This window comes from Schistocerca nitens, chromosome 1, assembly GCF_023898315.1.
Source record: "Schistocerca nitens isolate TAMUIC-IGC-003100 chromosome 1, iqSchNite1.1, whole genome shotgun sequence".
Taxonomy (NCBI): Eukaryota; Metazoa; Arthropoda; class Insecta; order Orthoptera; family Acrididae; genus Schistocerca; species Schistocerca nitens.
In genome coordinates this window covers 618,129,605-618,155,276 of record NC_064614.1, presented here as the reverse complement: position 1 = coordinate 618,155,276, position 25,672 = coordinate 618,129,605, and the positions used below count along the sequence as shown (strand labels likewise).

Below are 25,672 nucleotides of genomic sequence, written 5' to 3'. Positions count from 1 at the left end.
CGGTGTTACCACTGCGGCAAAGCTGTTGCCCGTAAAAGCCTACACTACAGACAAATACCTTAACAAGAGATTTCCTAACACTTGAACTGATATTAGTTGTTAACAAATACTTTTTGTGCTATAGATAGTGTTCATTTTCTGTCTTTCTACTTTTGCCATCGCCAGTTATTTTGCAGCCCAAATAGTAAAACTCGACTACGACATTCAGCATCTAGTTTTCTAATCCAGTTCCTAGAATCACCTGATTTAATTCGTCTAAAATCCTTTACCCTCCTTTATTTTTGTTGAAGTTCATCTTATATCCTTTTTTTCAAGACATTATACATTCCTTGATTTGCACCCGTGGTCTTGGGGTAGCGTCTTTGATTCAGAATCAAAACGTCTTCGATACCAGGTTCGAAACCCGCAGTTGTTTAAATTTTGATTAATAATCAGCATTGGCGGAAGACTTCCGGCATAAGAGGTCACCCTCAATCTGCCAACGGCCTTGTCAAGGAGGTCGGAGGAGCGGACAGAGATTCAGGGCACTTTCTTGTCCTAGGGGTGGGAAACTGCCCCTAAAGGCGGAAAAATCAGCAATGATAAACGGCATGAGGATTCAGAAGGCAATTGAGACCACTGCGTTAAAGACACGTAACGTGTATCCACACGACATGTGGCCTGTAATTGAAGAAGTGTCATGATGATCTCTCCATTGACAAAAGATTCCGGAATAGTCCCCCATTCGGATCTCCGGGAGGCGACTCCCAAGGGGGAGGTTACCATGAGAAAAAGATTGAATAATTAACGAAAGGATAACGTCCTACGAGTCGGGGCGTGGAATATCAGAAGCTTGAACGTGGTAGGGAAAGTAGAAAATCTGAAAAGGGAAATGCAAAGTCTCAATATAGATATAGTAGGAGTCAGTGAAGTGAAGTCAATGATTTCTGGTCAGATGAGTAGAGGGTAATATCAACAGCAACAGAAGATGGTATAATGGGGGTAGGATTCGTTATGAATAGGAAGGTAGGGCAGAGAGTGTGTTCATGTGAACATTTGAGTGACAGGGTTGTTCTTATCAGAAGCGACACAAACAAACACCAGCAACGATAGTTCAGGTATACGTGCCGACGTCGCAAGCTGAAGATGAAGAGAAAGAGAAAGTGTATGAGGATATTGAAAGGTTAGTACAGTATGTAAAGGGGGATTAAAATCTAATAGTCATGGGGGACTGGAATGCAGTTGTAGGCGAAGGGGTGGAAGAAAAGGTTACGGGAGGATATGGGCTTGAAACAAGGAATGAAGACTAATTGAATTCTATAACAAGTTTCAGCTAGTAATAGCGAATAATCTGTTCAAGAATCACAAGAGGAGGAAGTATACTTGGAAAAGCCGGGAGATACGGGAAGATTTCAGTTAGATTACATCATGGTCAGACAGAGATTCCGAAATCAGGCACTGGATTGTATGATGTACCCATGAGCAGATATAGACTCAGATCACAATATAGTAGTGATGAAGAGCAGACTGAAGAAGGAAGAATCAATACGCAAAGAAGTGGGATACGGAAGTACTAAGAAATGACGAGATACAGTTGAAGTTATCTAAGGCTATATATACAGCAAAAAGGAATAGTTCAGTAGGCAGCACAGTTGAAGAGGAACGGACATCTCGAAAATGAGCCATTACAGAAGTTGGGAAGGAAAACATAGGTACAAAGAAAGTAACTGCGAAGAAACCATGGGTAACAGAAGAAATACTTCAATTGATCGATGAAAGGAGGAAGTACAAAAATGTTCCGGGAAACTCAGGAATACAGAATCACAAGTCACTGAGGATTGAAATAAATAGGAAATGCAGAGAAGCTATGACGAAATGGCTGCAGGAAAAATGTGAAGACACCGAAAAAGAAATGATTGTCGGAAGGACAGTCTCAGCATATAGGAAAGTCAAAACAGCCTTCGGTGACATTAAAAGCAAGGGTGGCAACATTAAGAGTGCAACAGGAGTTCCACTGTTAAATGCAGAGGAGAAAGCGGATAGGTGAAAAGAATACATTGAAAGCTTTTATGAGGGGAAGATTTGTCTCAGGTGATAGAAGAAGAAACAGGAGTCGATTTCGTAGTGAATCCAGTATTAGAATCAGAATTTAAAAGAGCTTCGGAGGACTTTAGATCAAATAAGGCAGAAGGGATAGACAACATTTCATCAGAATTTCTAAAATCATGGAGGAAGTGGCAACAAAACGACTGTTCACGTTGGTGTGTAGAATGTATGAGTCTGGCGACATACCATCTGACTTTCGGAAAAGCATCATCCACACAATTCCGAAGACGACAAGAGCTGACAAGTGCGAGAATTATCGCACAATCACTTTAACAGCTGACGCATCCAAGTTGCTTACAAGAATAATATACAGAAAAATGGAAAAGAAAATTGAGGATGCGCTAGATGACGATCAGTTTGGCTTTAGGAAAGGTAAAGGCACGAAAGAGGCAATTCTGACGTTGTGGTTAATAATGGAAGAAAGACTAAAGAATAATCAAGACACGTTCATAGGATTTCTCGACGCGGAAAAAGCGTTCGACAATGTAAAATGGTGCAAAATGTTCGACATTCTGAAAAAAGTAGGGGTAACCTATAATGAGAGATGGGTCATGTATAGTGTGTTCAACAGCCAAGAGGGAATAACTTTAGTGGACGACCAAGAACGAAGTGCTCGTGTTAAAAAGGGTGTAAGACAAGGATGTAGCCTTTAGCCCCTAATGTTTATTCCGTATATCGAGGAAGCAATTATTGAAATAAAAGTAAGGTTCAGGAGTGGAATTAAACTTCAAGATGAAAGGATATCAATGATACGATTTGCTGATGACACTGCTATCTTGAGTGAAAGCAAAGAAGAATTACATGATATGCTGAATGGAATGAACAGTCTAATGAGTACAGAGTATGGATCGAGAGTAAATCGAAGAAAGACGCAGGAAATGAGAAGTAGTAGAAATGAGAACAGCGAGAAACTTAACATCAGGATTGATGGTCACGAAGTAAATGAAGTTAAGGAATTCTGTTACATAGGCAGTAAAATAACCAATGATGGACGGAGCAAGGTGGACATCAAAAGCGGACTAGCAATGGCAAGAGAAGTCTACCAATGTCAAATATCAGCCTTAATTTGAGGAAGAAATTTCTGAGAATGTACGTCTGGAGTATAGCATTGTATGGTAGTGAAACATGGACTGTGGAAAACCGGAACAGAAGAGAATCGAAGCAATTGACATGTGGTGCTACAGACGAATGTTCAAAATTAGGTGGACTGATAAGGTAAGGAATGATGAGGTTCTGCGCAGAATGGGAGAGGAAACGAGCATGGGTAAAGCCCTGGTAAGGAGAAGGGACAGTAAGATAGGACATCTGTTAAGACAGGAGGGAATGACTTCCATGGTACTAGAAGAAGCTGTAGAGGGCAAGAACTGTAGAGGAAGACAGAGATTGTAATACATCCAGCAAATAACTGAGAACGTAGGTTGCAACTGTTACTCTGTGATGAAGAGGTTAGCACAGGAGAGAAATTCGTGGTGGGCCGCATCAAACCAGTCAGAAGACTGATGACAAAAAAAAATCCATTCATTTTAACTGTTCTTCCAAGTCCTTTGCCATCCCTGACGTAAGTACAATGTCATCAGCAAACAATAAGTTTTTATTTCTTCTCTCTAAACTTTGTTTCCCTTTCCAAATTTCTTCTTGGTTTCCAGTACTGCTCCATGTAAAGATTGAATAACATCGGCGATAGTCCACCTCACTTCCTTTGTGCCACTGCTTCCCTTTCATATCTTTCGACTGCACTCTGGTTTCTTTACAACTTGAAAATATCCACTCGCTCCCTGTATGGTATACTGCTATTTTCAGAATTTCAAAGAATGCATTCCGATCAACATTGTCAAAAGCTTATTCTAAGTCTACAAATACTATAAACGTAGGTTTGCCTTTATTTAACCTACGTTCTAAAATAACTCGTAGGCTCAGTATTGCCTAGTATGTCCTACATTTCTTAGAGAAACCAGACTGGCCTTCCCCGAGTTTGGCTTTGACTAGTTTTTCCATTCTCCTGTAAAAAAATTCGTCTCAGTATTTTGCAACCATAATTTATTAAACATATGGGAGTAATTTGTTAATTATCAGGCCTGCCAGACCCTGTCTTCTTCGGAATTTGAATTATTACATTCGTATAGAAGTACGCAGGTATTTGGGCTGACTCCTATCTTTCACACCAGATCGAGCAGTTTCCTCGTGGATAGCTCTCCCCAGGATTTCAATAATTTCGATTAAATATCGTCTATTCCAGCCACCTTGTTTCGACTTAGGTCTTCCAGTGCTCTGCAAAATACTTCTAGTAACGTCACAATTTATATTTTCTTCTTCCTCTTTCCTTTCTCTAATAATGCTTTCGAGCTTATTTCCTATAAACAGTCCTATATATTCGATCAACCTTTCAGCTTTCCCGTCTTTGAGTGTAACTGGCTTGACATCTCAGCTCTTGATATTCATACAGCCGCTTTTGCTTTCTGCGAAGGTTTCTTTAATTCTCCTATAGGCAGTGTTTATCATTCCCGTAGTTATACATTCTCCTACATCCTTGCGTTTCTCTTCTAGCCACTACTGCTTTGTCATTTCGCACTTCCTGTCAGTCTCATATTTTAGACGTCTATATCTTCTGCTGTGTTTCATTTGTTGCATTTTAATATCTTCTCTTTTCAGCAGTTAGATTCAATCACTCGTACGCTACCCAATGATTTGTATTGGGTTTTGGCTTTTTACCTATTCGATTCTCTTGCGGCTCCACTATTACGTCTGTCAAGAATACCCATTCGTCTTCTAATGTGTTCCTTACCCCCGTCCCAGTCAATCGTTGCCTGATGCTACTTTTTAAAATCTCGATAACCACTGGTTCTTTCAGTTTTTCCCAGTTCCCATTACCTTAAATCCCCACCTCTCTGCAACGTATTGCTACACAGGTAGTCACATCTCTGTGTCGCTGCTTTGTTGCAAATCGACTATCGCTCGACGTATTAGGTTGGTGCATAAGTTCTTAGCGAGTCTGTTTTTCATGTTGGTATTCCGGTTGCTACGGGTTTATTTATCGATTTTCATTTTTTATTTGTAGTCCACTGGTGGTATTTGAGTTTACGTAGTGTCGTTTTTTCATTTGGAGATAGTGAGTGGAACTGTGGACGCTAGAAAATGGATTGCCAAGTAGGGAAATCGGAACACTGCCGACATATTCTTCTGTTTGAATTCATTAGAGGCGTGACAGTAACGGAAAATTTCCGACATTCTTTCGTTTGAGTTCGATAGAGGGGTGACGGCAGCGGAGGCAGCCAGAAGCATTTTCGCCGTGCATGAGGATAATAGAAATGGTCTGATCAAAGCAAGAAAATAGTTTTGTCGATTTAAGGAGGATCGTTTTACGGATTCTCCACGTTCAGGAAGATCTTCGGGATTTGATGAAGATCGTTTAGACGTATTAATCCACAATGTTCCACGTCAGTGTGCTCGAGAACTGGCAGATGTGATGAACTGTGGTCATTCCGTCATCGTGCGAGGTTTCCATACAAAGCGGAACGTTCAAAAAGCTTGTGAATAGGTATCGCATGCTCTAAGCCAAAATCACAAAAGTCAGCGTGTGGTAGTACGTGTGTCACTGCTTGCACGTCATCAGTTCTCTCGTGAACAACGCCGACCATTCATATACTGGTGACGACAAATGGTGTCTCTGTGCTAATATAAGGAACAACCTTCAAGGAACTTCGTTTCCTGCAAACATGGTTCGACGAGTTGTTCTCCTCAAAACCATGTGATTTCTGCTTTCACGGATTCTAAAAGCTACGCCAACGTTGGCAGACTGTTGTAAATAGTGGAGGATAATATATTATTGACGACTAAAGCCTCTGTTATGTGTACCTGTTGTGTTTATTAAACTTGTAGAAAAATGCTACGAACTGTACACCAACCCAACATGCAGATATCTCTGTTAACGATCTCCCACACTACCTGCCTTTACGAAGCTTGGTCTATCCTTGGTCAGAACAAAGGAAGGTTGGTAGCGCCGAATATTTGGGTGGAAATCTTTTCCTCTGCTGGTCGTCATGCAATTTGACGTCAGTGATTCTGCGCTCCAGTTACACTTTTGAATGGAACACGCCGGCCGAAGGAATTCTGCCGACACTGGTATCTGTCCTTAACCACACTAAATTAGGCAATTGTTTTGATGGGAAGTCATTAACGTTCATTGGAGCAGGCAGTCAGCAACATTCGTGAACTGACACGGAAGGTGCTTCAGGCGTGGCAGAAAAAAACCCCTGAAGATGACATTCGAAGGCTGTTTGCTTCCATACCATAAAGAATACAAGAGGGTATTCTTGACTTTGGAGCTCACATTCCGTAATGATGCAGATGGTGAACATCAGCTCCGAATGGAATGAACGTTTATTCGTTTAATATCCTTTATGTGAAGAACATCTGTTAAAAGTTTGGTTAGTATAAAACTAGTGTTTCAACGAATAACACTACATTTCCATCAGCGTATTTTCAACATTGATGTGTTTTTATTATTTATTCATGTTCTCTGAACAAATGGAGACATTTTATTCACTGTTAACTTACAATCATTACTCCAGCAATACAAAAGTTAATTTTGGCAGATGCTTACTTGACGACGGGCGGAGCGTGCGGCCGAAGCGTGGAAGAGTGAAGCGCCGACATCTCCTCCAGGGTGAGTGACACTCGGCTGCAACACAACACGTCAGTCCGCTCATTACGGAGCCTGCTTCAGCCTACTGGTTCAAGGGAGTGCAAACAAATGATAGCTTAAGAGTCGAGAAAAGGAAGATCTCGGAGAGAGGGGAACTGGTGCTGCACCTCGAGTAACGGTGTGATGTCGACAATATCACTAAATACGAATGTGTGATTTGTTAAGGTGATTACGAAACATTTGCCATCTTCTAAGATTCGACGTGTTGAATATTTCGTGCATAAACTACAAATGGGGAAATGTTCAGACGTTATTATAGTAGTTGAAAGAGCCGCTCGCTATTTTCTTGACAATATTAATGAACCACAACTGCAACGTCGTGTACATTTCGGAGGGTTTCCCAAATTTTAAAGTTTCCTGTGTGGAAGGTCTGGTACTTAAAACGGTAGAACGGCGGCGACAGTCACCCATCAGACATGAGACGTTTGGCACTTACATCTTCTAAGCCGCAAGAAAATTTGTTAGACAGTTGCCGACTAAACGCTTCTGAATAATGCGAAATTACGAACTTTACAAACAGAGAACTCGAAAGTTCAACAATTCATCTACATCTACGTCTACGTGGACTCACTGCAAATCACATTCAAGTGCCTGCCAGAGGGTTCATCGAACCGCCTTTACAATTCTCTATTATTCCAATCTCGCATAGCGCGCGGAAAGAATGAACACCTATATCTTTCCGTACGAGCTCTGATTTCCCTTATTTTATCGTGGTGATCGTTCCTCCCTATGTAGGTCGGTGTCAACAAAATATTTTCGCATTCGGAGGAGAAAGCTGGTGATAGGAATGTCGTGAGAAGATTCCGTCGCAACGAAAAACGCCTTTCTTTTAATGGTTTCCACTCCAATTTAGTTGAATTTACGGCTTTTAGATTAGACTGATTTATCGTGTAACCGAAGTTTAACGAGTTCCTTTTAGCACTCATGTGGATTACCTCACACTTTTCGTTATTTAGGGTCAAGTGCCACTTTTCGCACAATTCAGATATCTTTTCTGAATCGTTTTGCAGTTTGTTTTGATATTCTGATGACTATTAGTCAATAAACGAAAGCGTCATCTGCAAACAACCGAAGACGGCTGCTCAGATTGTCTCCAAAATCGTTTGTATAGATAAAGAACAGCAAAGGGCCTATAACCTATCTTGGGGAACTCCAGAAATCACTTCTGTTTTACTCGATGACTTTCCATCAATTACTACGAACTGTGACCTCTGACAGGAAATCACAAATACAGTCAGATAACTGAGACGATATTCCATAAGCACGCAATTTCACTACAAGCCGCTTGGGTGGTACAGTGTCAAAAGCCTTCCGGAAATCCAGAAATACGGAATCGATCTGAAATCCCTTGTCAATAGCACTCAACACTTCATATGTATCTAGTTGTACTTCACAGGAACGATATATTCTAAACTCATGTTGACTGTGTGTCAACAGATCGTTTTCTCCGAGGTAATTCATAATGTTCGAACACAATATATGTTCTAAAATCCTGCTGCATATCGACGTTAACGATATGGGCCTGTAATTTGGTGGATTACTCCTACTACCTTTCTTGAATATTGGTGTTTGTTTTAGTAATTCGATTTTCTTAGAGCTATACACACTTTCGAGATGGCGATGGATTAATAGCTTACAACCGCTCAGGAAGCCCCATGAACCTGACAACTGGCGGTGAGAGTACTAGGTTACTAAAGCCACCGAACGCGAAACGAGCTTGGTAAAGTGCACATTTCTCTTGCTCTCTGACAATAAGGCTGCGAAAGGCAGTCCAACTGATGGGGAGCCACGCTGATCCATGACTGCTTTACGTTCACATGCACGGTTCAAATTGTGCACATCCTTCTCGACAGAGCCCAAGATGGGGTTCCCAAAAGAACTGAGGACAGATGAAATAACCCCACCTCTCGGAATGTCCATCAGTCGATATTGACAGAATGCGGAAGTGAGCGTAATAGAATTATGCAGTGTATTATTTAACTAGCCTCCAGGTTAGGAGAAGAAGGAGGAGCTGATGCATAAGGCTTGTCAGCCTGTATCCTGTTGTAAGTGTATATGAGGGACATGACACACGTGCTAGGCATCCTATATCGGAGAAAGTAAACGTTTTACGTACAATGTTCCTTCTTTCTTAGCGATGGACAATGGAGACATCAGCTGTGAAATATTGTGCTATCTGGAACGAAGGCTGTTCTCTTATTACTTTTCTTCCTGTTAGTTGTGTTTATTGTTTTAATGTATTTGCTATCGACCTCGAAGCAACTAAGATATCATCTTCAGGGACTTAAGCAATGTCATCGATGTGATATACCACCACAAGTACATCTTGTTAATGTCCCACGGAAGCTTCTAGTGTAGAAAGTGTAAACCATATGATGATACTGCTGTTAATTACCAGACTGTTGGGGAGACTATGTCATTGCCACATATATATTTTCTACGCCGTCGTACCTCGCCACTGTAGGGTAACGACATTTAGTGGGACACTTCAGTCCACACAGCGTTTTAACATGTGAGCCGCGCGTCCCCCCAATAGTTATAATGTGAGCCACGCCTTCAGCAGTACCCGTGAGGGCCGGTGGCTTCTCTCTCTCTCTCACAGCGACGAAATTTTTCTGTATTAATGTGGCTGCTTCTTTGTCCAGCACTGAACTGGCGGGATATCTGCCTGTCTGCTATTATAATTCGAGGTATCCGATGACGACAGGCGTTGATTGTACCTTGACGAGGATGGCAATTTACTATGGCGATGGCAGTTTCTCCTGAATCGCGGCATACGCGGTAGTCCGTTCATACCGTAGTCCGCGACAAGTCCATGAAAGATTATTTAGAGATGTAATAGTTCCACGTGGGTTTGGCACGTGTGAATGCAGACTGTGTGTGACATCCCCAATCTCTCTTTCTTGTGCTCGATTATTAACCTTACATCCAGAACAGTCTTTCACGACATCATCGTCTCGCGCCGTTACTATCACCTACTGGTGTTACTGATGTATGCTGCTAAATTATTTTATTGATAGTCTTACGACTGGCAATTATCTGGTTATGCTTGATAAAAAATAATGAAATAACTACACTACTTGCCATTAAAATTGCTACACCACGAAGAAATGGTTCAAATGGCTCTGAGCACTATGCGACCTAACTTCTGAGGTCATCAGTCGCCTATAACTTAGAACTAATTAAACCTAACTAACCTAAGGACATCACACACATCCATGCCCGAGGCAGGATTCGAACCTGCAACCGTAGCGATCGCTCGGCTCCAGACTGTAGCGCCTAGAACCGCACGGCCTTTCTGGCCGGCTCACCACGAAGATGACGTGCTACAGACGCGAAATTTAACCGACAGGAAAAAGATTCTGTGATATGCAAATGATTAGCTTCTCAGAGCATTCACACAAGGTTGGCGCCGGTGGCGACACCACAAAGTGCTGAAATGCGGAAAGTTTCTAGCCGATCTCTCATACACAAACAGCAGTTGACCGGCGTTGCCTCGTGAAACGTTGTTGTGATGCCTTGTGTAAGAAGGAGAAATGCGTACCATCACGTTTCCGACGTTGATAAAGGTCGGATTGTAGCCTATCGCAAATGCGGTTTGACGTATCGCGACATTGCTGCTCGCGTTGGTCCAGATCCAATGACTGTTAGCAGAATATGGAATCGGTGGGTTCAGGAGGGTAATATGGAACGCCGTGCTGGATCCCAACGGCCTCGTATCACTAGCAGTCGAGGTGACAGGCATCTTATCTGCACGGCTGTAACGGACCGTGCAGCCACGTCTCGATCCCTGAGTCAACAGATGGGGACGTTTGCAAGACAACAACCATCTGCACGAACAGTTGGACGACGTTTGCAGCAGCATGGCCTATCAGCTCGGAGACCATGGCTGCGGTTACCCTTGACGCTGCATCACAGACAGCAGCGCCTGCGATGGTGTACTCAACGACGAGTCTGGGTGCACGAATAGCAAAACGTCATTTTTTCGGATGAATCCAGGTTCTGTTTACAGCATCATGATGCTCGCATCCGTGTTTGGCGACATCGCGGTGAACGCACATTTGAAGCGTGTATTCGTCATCGCCATACTGGCGAATCACCCGGCGTGATGATATGGGGTGCCACTGATTACACGTCTCGGTCACCTCTTGTTCGTATTGACGGCACTTTGAGCAGTGGACGTTACATTTCAGATGTGTTACGACCCGTGGCTCTACCATTCATTCGAACCCTGCGAAACCCTACATTTGAGCAGGATAATGCACGACCGCATGTTGCAGGTCCTGTACGTGCCTTTCTGGATACAGAAAATGTTCGACTGCTGCTCTGGACTGCACATTCTCCTGATCTCTCACCAATTGAAAACTTCTGGTCAATGGTGGCCGAGCAACTGGCTCGTCACAATACGCCAGTGACTACTCTTGATGAACTGGGGCATCGGTTTGAAGCTGCATGGGCAGCTGTAGCTGTACACGCCATCCAAGCTCTGTGACTCAATGCCCAGGCCAGAGGTGGTTGTTCTGGGTACTGATTTTTCACGATCTATGCACCCAAATTGCGTGGAAATGTAATCACATGTCAGTTCTAGTATAATATATTTGTCCAATGAATACCCGTTTATCATCTGCATTTCTTCTTGGTGTAGCAATTTTAATGGCCAGTAGTGTATATATCTCCATCAAAGTCAGGAGCTTGACTGGTTGAAGTGGCATTGTGGGGCGACAGGTAGAGAGCGTTGCTGGGGATTCTCTCACGTGTTCACACGGGCCGCCAGAGATAGCTATCCCTCACACCATTACACGGCCGCAGAAGGCCTTCTGCGACACGTTAGCCTTGCGGCGTGGCAGCGTCCGTCTCTATTACGAGTGAAAAACCTGCTCGATGCGAAACGACTGCACAAGTGCCTAGCGAGCGGGAAGATACTCCTTATAAGCGCGTTTGGAGCAACTATTTTGTCTGTGAATCCGTAACATCATATAGCATTATTTTATTCGTGCAATAGTCCAATAACGGTATTTTATCATACTATCACTTTACCTAACGAACATATAGAGACGAAATAATCGAATACTTCAATTGGTCATCGGACGGTAACTCCGGAAAATGTATTGTCACATTGATTCGTCTGCTCATATTGAAATTTAAAAAAATCATTCCTTTCCATGTCAAAAAATAGCTCGAACGATTATTAGTGCTTCTACTTCTTGATTAGGGCGACATTATTGTACAAATCTTTCAAATATAAAGTTTGTTGGCTACAGCTGGGGATGGAATCTTTTGTACGATTAATTTGTAGTTTTCGTCTTTTCGACCACAATAATAAGAGAAAGTACTTCCAGTAGTTCAAATGGCTCTGAGCACTATGGGACTTAACATTTGAGGTCATCAGTCCCCTAGAACTTAGAACTACTTAAACCTAACTAACCTAAGGACATCACACACATCCATGCCCGAGGCAGGATTCGAACCTTAGACCGTAGCGGTCGTGCGGTTCCAGACTGAAGCGCCTAGAACCGCTCGGCCACTCCGGCCGGCTCTTCCAGCCATCTCTTGAGAACTGAGATCTGTAAGAAGAAGATTTTTACATGTTCGTTTACACGGTACGAGGTTCTAGATCAGGTGCTTTTCAGGAAGGAGAGACGTTCCAGCAACATGTGTCACAGAATCCGTTCAGCGGACAGTCTTTTTCGTCTTTTCGTAGTACATGACGTAAGTGGTTTATACTACTCTTCGTACAGAAACCAATTCCTGAGGGAATTGCAATAAATGAAGTTCACGTGTCAGTGCAGTATTTACAATACAGTTTTTCGGTTCCGAAGAGCTGTAATCAGTTCATGTAGTAACAGTAAAATGTTGTTTTGTAATCTCGATAGGGACGTTACGTTATAGCGACTGGAAGCTCATGGGTACAACTGTTTTTAATGGACTTCTAACTCCTTGTGTTTTTAGTCGCTTGGTCACGTACCCAAATCTACCACCTGAATATCACCATATAACAGAAGAAAAATGAAAGATACGGCTAAGACACGAACAACAGGCGGAACAAAGGTTCGATTTCCGTCTGTCTGCAGGTGCATAGTATTACAACTAGCAACCACAGCACACGACACTTGCAGCCTCAGGACCAAGGTCCAAGGCCGGGGCACAGTTCGCTGCAAGAAGCAGCGGCAGCATTTAGACACGGGGAAGAGCGAGTAAGGATGCTGGAGTCGACTTGTGTCTTTTTATATCCTGCTAGTATATTTGCAAAATTTCACTTGAAGATATAGTACCGGACATACTTCACGTTCAGAAATGAGAAAACAAAATGAATTCCAGTTCGTGAAGCGTTTTCCATGGTGAGGTAAATAAAATATCATTGCATATATCAGTGATGGTGCTATGATACAAATAGCTTTTGCAGCTGTTTTGAATTAAAGAATGCGATCAGAAAAGTAGCTCTTTTTGTGAACCCTGTCGTCAAAAAGCTGAAACTGGTTTGATGCTGCTCTCCACGCTAGACTATTTTGTGCAAGGTCTTTTCACATCTTCAGCAGGCGCAGATCTAAGGAGAGTCATGGCAAACCATCCCTAACTTCCCCCCTCCCCCCTCGCAAAAAAAGACATTTTAACTTTCATATTTCTATGTGAATGAATACTCAAATTACTTAGATAATTTTTTGGAAATAAAGTAGCACGAAGACAGTTTAAAAATAGCGTGGTGTTCCGCAAAATTACAGTTGCGTTTAACGCAGGATAGTGTTCAGTGGTTTGATGGAGAGTGCCAAAGCGATGTACTAAGCATCAAACATAGGGAATTATTATTATTATTATTATATCAAAGCATTTGATATTATTATTATTATTATTATTAAATCTTAGGGAATATGGGACACTAAAAGTGGACAGCAGGAAATTATGTTTGGGAGTGATGATGGAGGAGAAATTTAGAAACTATAAGCCAATCCCCAAATCCAAGACTCCAACCCTGGACCCGTGCACGACCACCAGCATAGCTACTGGATACTGCATCTATTCAACGTGTTTACATTATTTAAACTTTGGTACCCCACATTCCACTCCTATCAGCAAATTACCAAACTAATGTCTTGATTACTTGCGAATTGTCCTTTTAGCCGATCTCCTCTTTGATGATATTCTTCTCGGATCAATCAAGCTACATCTGAAGGCAGTATTTCCGCTGCGTCACATTTACTTTTCGTAATGTATCATTAACATAGATAGCTCATTAATGATTGCATGAGTGTGTTTGATATTGAGGGAGATTAATTAGCAGTTTATTACTTTATTACATTCTTATGCTTATATCTATTTGCAACAGTCTTAGCTGTGAACGTCTGTTCTCTTGTCGATGAAGAAATAATTTATTATAAAGAAAAGGTTGGTATTCAACTTCCTTAATAGGGAAGTGATTACGCCTTTTAAACTGTGCGAGCTATACCTGTAAGATTTAGAGAACATCTTCCAGGAAAAAAGGGTACTAATATTCATAATTCATCCTTTGACTACCAATTGTTAATCACGTGGCATAAACCCAAAGAACTGCAAGATGTCAGTATCCTACACACTGAGAAAAATTGTCTCCCACTCGATATCCCTGAATTGGAAATTTTCGAACACCTCCCGCTTAAAGACGGTTTTATTCTTAACGAACAATTTGAGTTGCGTAATAAAAACTTCTTTCACGGTTTAGAGCCGTTACTTAGAACTGCCTGATCTTTGAATTTTCACTACATTAGCGCCGGGGATGTCGGTTTCCCTTATACACTTATCACTATCAGTTTTGTACTTTATTTAATACTACCTGTAAAAAGGCTAATTTACTATTTTTGCAAATTTTCAAAATGCCCATTATCTGGGTACTATATGTTATTAGTGCATACCTACAGCCATGTAATTTTGCTCTTAACGTAGATGTTAATAAGTTTGCCGTTTTGTTACTAGATGGCACTACTAATCCTCGTATCCATCTCATGGCAGTGTCGGCTTACACGCCGTTTAGTCTGACGCCTTTTGCTGCGTATGTGCCGGTCTTTATCGGCTACAGCTGTTAACTTGTGCCGCCACTTGCAACCATGGTTTTATCATTCTGTTTTTATTATGATTTTTATTCTTGACTCGTGTAACACAAACATGTCATTTGACGAGAGCACTGTTGCTGAAATTTTAAAGTTGTTTTGTGATTTCATGTAAGTAATGTTTTCTGGTTTTGGTTGAGAATTTTCACATATGTATCTATTTTACATGTATTATTTATACCTTATATATTTTTCTAGGTACCTTTTACCATTCTGATGAAGATAGTCTTAGAACTATCGAATACTGGTTAACGTGTTTTTCTTTTTTTTAATTGTGTGCAATCTGTTGGCTGACTATTATATTTTATATAACTCTGTATCATGACAGGAGAGAAAGACCCTTTTTTGGAACAGTGTTTTTAGGGAACAGTACAGTAATAATTTGTTGTAAAAAGTCTTACATTCTGTTTACAAGCCGCACGGCGTAGCCAGGTGGTCGAGTCCTCCCTCGAGCATGTGTGTGTGGTCCTTAGCGTAAGTTAGTTTAAGTAGTGTGTAACCCTAGGGTCCGACGACCTCAGCAGTTGGATCCCATAGGAACTTACAACAAATTTTCTGTTTACAAATACTTATAATTTACTTATACTTGAATCTCATCCAAAAATATCAGTAGTGTGCTGTGTGTGCAGGCTGGAACTACATTATATGATCAAAAGTATCCGGACATCCTAAAAAACATACGTTTTTCATGTTAGGTACATTGTGCTGCCACCTACTGCCAGGTGTTCCATATCAGCGACCTCAGTACTCATTAGACATCGTAGGAGTGCAGAATGGGGCGCTCCGCGGAACTCACGGATTTCGAATGTGGTCAGGTGATTGGGTGTCACTTGTGTCATACCTCTGTATGCGAGATTTCCACACTTCTAAACAGCCCTAGGTCCACTGTTTCCGTTGTGATAGTGAAGTGGTAACCTGAAGGGACACGTACAGCCCAAAAGCGTACAGGCCGACCCCTTCTGTTGACTGACAGAGACCGCCGAGAGTTGAAGAGGGTCGTAATGTGTAATAAACAGACATCTATCCAGACCATCACACAGGAATTCCGAACTGCACCAGAATCCACTGCAAGTACTATGACAGGCAGGAGGTGAGAAAATTTGGATTTCATAGTGGAGCGGCTGCTCATAAGCCACACATCACGCCGGTAAATGTCAAACGACGCCTCGCTTGGTGTAAGGAGCATAAACATTGGACGATTGAACAGCGGAAAAACGTTGTGTGGAGTGACAAATCACGGTACACAATGTGGCGATCCGATAGCAGAGTGTGGGTATGGTGAATGCCCGGTAAACTTCGTCTGCCAGCTTGTGTAGTGCCAACAGTAAAATTCGGAGACGGTGGTGTTATTGTGTGGTCGGCATGGAGGGGGCTTGTACCCCTTGTTTTGCGTGGCACTATCACAGCACAGGCCTACACTGACGTTTTAAGCACCTTCTTGCTTCCCACTATTGAAGAGTAATTCGAGGATGGCGACTGCATTTTTAACACGATCGAGCACCTGGTAATAATGCACGGCCTGTGGTGGAGTTGTTGCACGACAATAACATCCCTGTAGTGGACTGACCTACACAGAGTCCCGACCTGAGTCCTATAGAGTACCTTTGGGATGTTTTGGAACGCCGACTTCGTGCCAGGCCTCACCGACAGACATCGATACCTCTCCTCGGTGCAGCACTCCGTGAAGAATGGTCTGCCATTCCCCAAGAAACCTTCCAGCACCTGACTGAACGTATGCCTGCGAGAGTGGAAGTTGTCATCGAGGCTAAGGGTGGGCCAACACCATACTGAATTCCAGCATTACCGTTGGAGGGCGCCACGAACTTTTAAGTCATTTTCAGCCAGGTGTCCGGATACTTTCGATCACATAGTGTGTCAGACCTAAATCATATTTTGGCTATACATCCTTGTTCAAGGCGGTCTTCTCTCTCTGGTTGCGGAAGCGTTTATCTGGTGGATGTCGGGACGCGGAGGTGGCCAGTCAGTCGGTGCACGGAGCCACGAGGAAAGGTGGGTGCTTGCTCGCTTGGAAGGACCCTTGCCGCTATCTGTGAATGCGATTTGTTTAAGGGTCCGCCGTACACAGTGAGTGACCGCTGGCCTGCAGTACTGTGGATTCTGTAGACGTCGCAGCCTTACCTTACAGCAGTGAATTTGTTTCATGGAGTGAATGCTTGTTACGATCCACGGACGTTTCTGATTGAAACAGATACTGAGCTTTGGTGTGGCCATATCGCTATTTTGTCGCCATTTTCCAGATACCTCTCACAGATTGTGTGCCGACAGAATGTATAAACTGTGATAGTCGATTTCGCCGTACACTGTGTTCATGTGGTTTTATACAGCGACAGATTTCTCACGATTGTACATTGTTAATGAGCAGTTGTCTGATTGCCTTACACTGTTTCTGTGAATCAGACTGCTCACTGCATTTTAAAATGTTATAGAATGATGGGTTTTGTATGAGTACACGTTGTTGACGTATTAACTGGAATGCACTGACATTCATACACCTATGGACGTGTTAAGATAGAATTAGTGCTTGGGACCCAGCGGATTATGCCAAAAAAGTTACTGTTCCTTTTATGGTTCTACGTAAACTCAGATTTGATCTCAATCTGGTTGAAAATTTGTAAAATGAACACGTGCATATCTGAAATGCAATTAATTCAATTTTTTTGGATTCTAAAGTAAGCCAGTGATTGTCAGTTTAAAAAATGTGATTAGAGTGTTTTGTAAATATTTCTTTTCTAAACTGAGGAAAAATGGAGAGTACTTGTCACCTGGTCGTTTATGCTTACACTTAATTTGGTATGGATCTAAATGCTGTAGAATTTTATTGAATCAGAGCCTTACGACATTTTGTGTTCCTTGTGGTATCTCATTTATTAGGACAGTTTTGATGTTAAGTAAAATTGCACCTTTGTATTTGACTCAAGTGTTCAGATATTAACCTGACCTCAATTGATTCCACCCTTTTAACTTGTTAATCTACTACAGTACAGTACATTTGGAAGCAGAGTATGGTTGATTGATTGGGTGAAGGTAGACATTTTGTGTTGCGATAAGGTTTTTTCTTGTATCCTTATACTGTTGAAATTTTTTAGAATGCCTGACAATGTAAAGTATCCGCCTTATTTTAGGTGTGGACAGTTAATCTATGTATTACATGACCAAAGTTACAGACTAAAGGCACTGGCCATGAGCTGGTTGAAAAAGCGCTTCAAAATAGTCAGTTGCGGTGGAGCAATACGTTACCGAGGTAAGTTTGGATGCTGCTCAAAATGGCTCTGAGCACTATGGGACTTAACTTCTGAGGTCATCAGTCCCCTAGAACTTAGAGCTACTTAAACCTAACTAACCTAAGGACATCACACACATTCATGCCCGAGGCAGGATTCGAACCTGCGACCGTAGCGGTCGCTCGGTTCCATACTGTAGCGCCTAGAACCGCACGGCTGGATGCTGCTGCATGACAGGGGTGCTACAGAGTGAGGATAGCTGGACGCCGAATGAAATATGGAAGTTGGAGACCTGTTTTAACCATTACCTGGATAGAATGAATGAGCTAATGGGTGGGGACAAGGAACAAGCGCATAGTCTAGTAACATACAGTGATGCTTCTCGAGGGCGAATTTCAAACGAGTAACAGAATGGTAAGGGTCGTTCACGGTGCAGTTGAAGTGAAAGATTAAAATAGAGGTTGGGGCAAATGATCCATGATACTCCATTTATAAAACTGCAGAAAGTGTTACAGGAAATTTTAAATGAATATCCCCATTTTCCTTTGAATTGAGTTGATTGTAAAGTTGATTTTTGTATTTTACGCTGGAGTTTCAAATGGACTACGGGCCACGGAAATGAGTGATTTAGATGGCTTGAGACTGATTGTCATTAAAGTAAAGGGTTATTTGTTTGATGAAGTTTTGCAAGTGACACAAGAAAGTAGTAAACAGGTTAGGAGTACAATTTGTAGGTTAATTCCACCTAGACCACTGCAAGAGTTAATTTATCGGCAGTAAGGACGTGAACAGGGGACTCATGAGTCAGTGATGAATTATTTGGAGTGAGTTAAAAGAACCGCGATAGCCTTGGAACTTTCGTATAACAAAGAGCAAGTAAACCGTATTTTAGGCCGGTTGAATCCCGATAGTAGGCAGCACACGGTATGTTATCAAATCTCCATTACAGCGACTCAGTTAGATGAAGTTGTAGGGTGCAAGGAGGCCATGGAGCCACTGAATTTGTGGATTCGTACAGGGACAGCCAATCCGTAAAAGGAAGAGCTTGTAGAAGTAACGATTTAGAGAGGAAACGGAAGAAGACTTCAACAGAAAGGCACTCTAAGGAAACAGTGATTCACAAAGGTGGGTAGACAGGGGGTCACATAAGATAATTTGTTGGAAGTGTGGGAAACACGTACATCTAAGAAGTGAAGGCATGAGGAAGGAAAGCCGGGAACAAGAATTGTGACAATTACTGCAAGGGGAAGGCAAACGGATTAGTGTGATTAAGAATAAAAGGATTTTACATTTTCCAGTTGTATGTGCAGCATTGAATAATGAACCAATCTGCACTCTTCTGGATTTAGGTAGTACGATCTTGGTAGTTAATTAGAAATGGTTTCGGAGCATGAGGGAATCTGAGCGTAGGGGGTGATGGTAGCAGATAACGGACAATACTTGACGGATGATAAGTAGAGTTGAATTTTAAACGTATGTTAAAATCAAGCTGATGATTGATGAGTTTTCTTGGAAGATGAGGATGAAGGTCACTGAAAATTTAGCCACTGACTATATTTCTGATTCCCATCTGGTCAGTGGAGCAGTTGCATTGTAAATTTAGGCTACAAGGAAGTTTTTTGTTTAGCTGGCATGGGCAAAGAAGCGCGGTGGTGATGGCTTGTAATGAGCCCATTGCGGAAGTAGGTAATATGGGGAAGTAAGATTCGTTATATGACCAGTTAGCTCATTTACATGAATTTATAAAGGATAAGATCAAAATTGTGAGTGCGGAATTTCCCGACGTATTAACCAACGAATGGGGGGGTTACCGGTTTGCTAGAGTATCAGACCAAATTAATGTGTCGGGTTCCGGTCAAGAAACCACCCTACAGAGTGTCACTACGAAGGATATAAACATACGGGAACACGAGGAAAAGATGATTGGAAAGGGTATAATTCAACCATCTAAATCCTCATTTGCTGCTCCTGTGTTCTTCGTTCCTAAATCTAACGGTGGGCATTGTCCGGTAATGGAATCCTTGAATTAAACAAATACGTAATATGGAGGTCAGTGCCTCTACTGGATTTGCATTAGTGTTTCAGGTGCTTTAAGAGAATGTGGGTATTAACCTCTTTAGATCCTAACCAGGCTTATAATCAAATACCTTTAGAAGAGGCTTTGCAGCCGATTACGACGTTCGTAATGGACTAGAACATACTCGAATTTAGTGGTGTATCTTTTGGACTGGCGATAATGGCAGAGGTTCTTTGTAGCTTGTGAATGCCATGTTTTCCTATATAAAATTTAATGCAGTGTGTTTATCAGTATCTGGATGATCTGGTGATCTATAGTAATTCGATTCAAGAACATATACAGTACTTGCATGAAATGTTTGAGCAATTAAGAAAGGCAGTTGTGACATTCTATGTCAGACGTTTATTTTTGCATTTGCTTTTGTGGACATAAAATTTCAGGGGAAGGAATTTGTATTGACCCATGGAGACTGGAAGCCACTGATCACTTCCCACAACAACTGCGGAATGTCAAGCAAGTTGACTGGGCCGCCGGGATAGCCAATTTTTTTACGACAATAATTAGTGACTTTGCAGAGAAGGTACTTCACGAACTGTTTAAAAAGGGATGTAAATTTATGGGAGGACCTTCCAGAAAGCCGCATATTTGGCCTTAAAGGAAGCGTTAAGGTTAGCAACTGTACTGCTATCCCAGTTTTAAATGCTGAATTCATTTTGCAAACTGATGCATCAGGTCTACCCCTAATTTGTGCAGCTGGAGGATGAGTATACTTGTACTACCGAGATGGGTCGAGGCTTTGAGTCCATCTTGGCTATGGTAATCCGTTCAGCACCTTGTTCATAGTGGTTCACCTACATTCATATATTCTGAAGCTTATCAACTGAAATTTATAACTTGATTGTGGTGCGTCAATGTCTCGGAGAGGAGGAAATGATACTTAAACACACTAGGTGCTTCTTAAGTATCAAGTAACAACATTCATTTACACTACTGGCCATTAAAACTGCTACACCACGAAGATGACGTGCTACAGACGCGAAATTTAACCGACAGGAAAAAGATTCTGTGATATGCAAATGATTAGCTTCTCAGAGCATTCACACAAGGTTGGCGCCGGTGGCGACACCACAAAGTGCTGAAATGCGGAAAGTTTCTAGCCGATCTCTCATACACAAACAGCAGTTGACCGGCGTTGCCTGGTGAAACGTTGTTGTGATGCCTTGTGTAAGAAGGAGAAATGCGTACCATCACGTTTCCGACGTTGATAAAGGTCGGATTGTAGCCTATCGCAAATGCGGTTTGTCGTATCGCGACATTGCTGCTCGCGTTGGTCCAGATCCAATGACTGTTAGCAGAATATGGAATCGGTGGGTTCAGGAGGGTAATATGGAACGCCGTGCTGGATCCCAACGGCCTCGTATCACTAGCAGTTGAGGTGACAGACATCTTATCCGCCTGGCTGTAACGGATCGTGCAGCCACGTCTCGATTCCTGAGTCAACAGATGGGGACGTTTGCAAGACAATAACCATCTGCACGAAAAGTTCGACGGCGTTTGCAGCAGCATGAACTATTGGGTCGGAGACCATGGCTGCGGTTACGCTTGACGCTGCATCACAGACAGGAGCGGCTGCGATGTTGTACTCAACGACGAGTCTGGGTGCACGAATGGCAAAACGTCATTTTTTCGGATGAATCCAGGTTCTGTTTACAGCATCATGATGGTCGCATCCGTGTTTGGTGACATCGCGGTGAACGCACATTGGAAGCGTATATTCGTCATCGCCATACTGGCGTATCACCCGGCGTGATGATATGGGGTGCCAGTGGTCACACGTCTCCGTCACCTTTTGTTACCATTGATGGCACTTTGAACAGTGGACGTTACATTTCAGATGTGTTACGATCCGTGGCTCTACCCTTTATTCGATCCCTGCGAAACTCTACATTTGAGGAGGATAATGCACGACCGCATGCTGCAGGTCCTGTACGTGCCTTTCTGGATACAGAAAATGTTCGACTGTTGCTCTGGCCAGCACATTCTCCAGATCTCTCACCAATTGAAAACGTCTGGTCAATGGTGGCCGAGCAACTGGCTCGTCACAATACGCCAGTCACTACTCTTGATGAACCGTGGTATCGTGTTGCAGCTGCATGGGCCGATGTACCTGTACACTCCATCCAAGCTCTTTTTAACTCAATGCCCAGGCGTATGAAGGCCGTTATTACGGCCAGAGGTGGTTGTTCTGGGTACTGATTTCTCAGGATCTATGCACCCAAATTGCGTGAAAATGTAATCACATGTCAGTTCTACTATAATATATTGTCCAATGAATACCCGTTTATCATCTGCATTTGTTCTTGGTGTAGCAATTTTAATGACTAGTAGTGTACATAGACAGCAATTCATGGGGTAGTCATTGTTTTGCACCATTCGACAGCACGTGTAACACGAAATGGAACAGATGCTGTCCAGATTTGTGTCCAACTGATCATCCAAACCATAAGTGACCGCACTGTGCAGTCAAAGGCACTCCATAGCATCAAGCCACTTGTTGGGTGCATACGACAATGACTAATACAACCTGCCAATTTTCGTTCATGGAGCCTCCACATATGACGGGTACATACATCGTGATGTTGTATGTAGGACCGCGAGTCGTCTGAAATGACGACGTGGTGCCGCTGCTTTGTACGGAGATGTCGATGTGCGCCCCACTTTCTGCGGGCTCCTCTCTGTGGTGCTGTCCATGTGGGTATTTATCTGGCTGCTAACAAGCCGATTTCCTGACTCTAGGTAGGTCACGTGGCTGTATGATCTTGCACAGACAAGCGAAGAATACGGTTGTCCTCTCAGACGCTGAAAGCATATGACCATTAAAATCCTGCATGGCGTCGAACGCGGTCTCCCTGAACACATCAGTTCCATGTTCGAGTGACGGTTGCGAGATCCCGACCAATGCGAGAAAAAATATCGCGGATCTGTTTTCTCACAACTAACTGACATTTAAATTCGATTTATGAATGAGGAATGCTCTGCGTAATCTTCCCTCATATACAGAACATAAATGGTGTTACGCCTGCTTAATCACTGCAGCTGCGCTGAAATGCTAATCGTTTGCATAGCGAAGCATGTAATACACTTAACGCCAGTTTGACGTTTGTAAGATGCCGCGTTCACAGTGGTGACTTTTTAATGGGCGACCATTTATCAAGCGCTGTCTGATAACAAATTCTACTATTTTTTCATCGTACTGAATTAAAAATGTACCTTTACATCTCGTCTGTTTTCGTAATTGTTTTGATCATTGTAGAAAACAACTAACTCTGCTCCTCCTTCAGAGCGCTAATAGCATAGCGAAGCGAAAAATAAATTACAATAACTGTTACAGGATCCGTCTTAAGTTCCGTGGGAAGTTTTATTTATTTACTGATGACTAGTTTCGGGCGGCTCGTCCTTTATCAGATTTTTCAAGTATGTAAGCCTTGCATTACAACCATATGTGCAATACAGGCCACAAAACATATAAACGTTGCATTATGAAACGCAGCATAAACACATGTTCATGGCCGTAGTGCCACGTTTACGTGTTTCGTAGTCTGTAATGCACATCTAGTTGTAACGCAAGACTTATGTACACGAATAATTTGATAATGGACAAACTAGTCATCGGTGAAGAAATAAAACTTCCTACTCAATTTAAGACGGTTCCTCTAACCATTGTTGTAATGACAGAAAAGTAATAGCCCTGTAAAATTCCAGCATGCTTGAGATACGCAAAAATGAAATTAATTTGAGACCGAAGGAAATACTTTCCTTTTAGAGTTCTCCAGTCAGCAAACCTACGGCTATTAATTTAAGAACCAAAATAAACCAGAATGAGATTTTCACTCTGCAGCGGAGTGTGCGCTGATATGAAACTTCCTGGCAGATTAAAACTATGTGCCGGACCGAGACTCGAACTTTTTTTTATTTTATTTTTTTCATTTTGTTCGTTGTAGATCTTTGTGTTTGGTCGTTGCGGACGTCACATGACTTCCGTTCAAGTTCGTTTGTTGATCCTTCCACTCAGATTTTTATTATAGAGGCCAACCGGCTCTCTGACCGAACACGCTGAGCTACCGTGACGGCGAACTCGGGACCTTTGCCTTTCTCAGGCAAGTGCTCTACCAACTGAGCTACCCAATCACGACTGACGCCCCCTCCTCACAGCTTTACTTCTGCCAGTATCTCGTCTCCTACCTTCCAAGCTTTACAGAAGCTCTCCTGCGAACGCTCAGTTGGTAGAGCACTTGCCCGAGAAAGGCAAAGGTCCCGAGTTAGAGTCTCGGTCCGGTACACAGTTTTAATCTGCCAGGAAGTTTCACCAAAATAAACGATACGTTGGGATTTCCTACCCGTGCTGGTCTTAGCTGCACTGAAGACAATATGAAATAGGAAAGTAGATTTTAGTGGCAGTTTATGTAACTACTACAACGAATGTGGATAATTCCTGTTATAAATCAGTCTCATAATGCACTTGTAGATAAATGAAACATTTAATTGTATCACACGGTTCGTAAATTAACTGAGGTTGCCATTACGAGATTCATTAGGCATGCGTACCTGTCGAAGTTGTCGACCTCAGAGGTGTCCTCCGGCGTGACGGGCGATGGCACGGGGCTGGCGATCACACACGCCGTCCACCAGGGCGACATCTGCAACAGGAGCGTCTTGTCGGCATATTCCTATCTCTTGTAACAATGAAATCACACAGCAAGTAGGTATGAGTGGTGCAGCTCCTAGTCTTAATAACTTCTCCTCGAGCAGATGAGAACCTTCATAGATTATTTCAACCTAAATTTGTTAGTCAAATGAGTTTCGAGCAGTATTTAGGACATATTATTTTTCCCGATTTAGCCTTCTTTGTGTAATAACCAGTTTCACACACCGACTAGAAGTAGGTTGCACTCGTGCTTTCTTAAGACAGGAAGGAGCAACAAGTTTACAGATGCTGTCAGGATTTGTTTCATTGGGGTGTCCACAGAGCTCTAGTCAAGGATTTTCTACAGCTTTGCGATTTCGAAGCTTTCTTAACTTTTCCAGGTTTTCGTACAATAAATAACGATTTTAGAAGGCAGAATAGTAGGAGAATCTTAACTCAAAGGGATCGCATTTAAGTAATCTACTTGTTGCTGTGAAATCAGATTTAATACATAGGAGCTAGTGTGGTTGTTGTACATATCAGCTGGTATGATTGTTGTACATATCAGTCACTCTGATTGTCGGGTCTGATAGGTCTCAAAATAGCCTTATAAATATAGGACAACACTACACTTTTTACACTGCCATGCACTTTCACATCTTTTCCCTCCTGAGTAGCATACAGAATACCTTTTTGTGGTTTTTTTCTTCTCCTTTGGGGGTACGTGCATCGGGAAATGAGCCCATGTCTTGCCTGAAGTTTCAGAGGTAGTAATCGCTGAACAGGTAGCAGTTCACTAAAGTGCACACTGTCATTAAAGTGTCATCTATGAAATAACTAAATTTCTTTCAGATTTCCGTACTA

At 42.4% G+C, this 25,672-nt stretch overlaps 1 protein-coding gene across 1 annotated transcript in view; it reads right to left on the bottom strand.

Annotated features, from left to right (window-relative positions):
* Positions 1–25,672, bottom strand: part of LOC126257269 (uncharacterized) — a 111,257-nt gene that overhangs the window by 19,975 nt on the left and 65,610 nt on the right. The window contains exons 2-3 of the mRNA XM_049955550.1: positions 24,730–24,821; positions 6,686–6,763 (exon numbers count right to left, since the gene is read on the bottom strand). Coding sequence (XP_049811507.1) covers positions 6,686–6,763; positions 24,730–24,821 — 170 coding nt within the window. The remainder of the gene's footprint in view (positions 1–6,685; positions 6,764–24,729; positions 24,822–25,672) is intronic.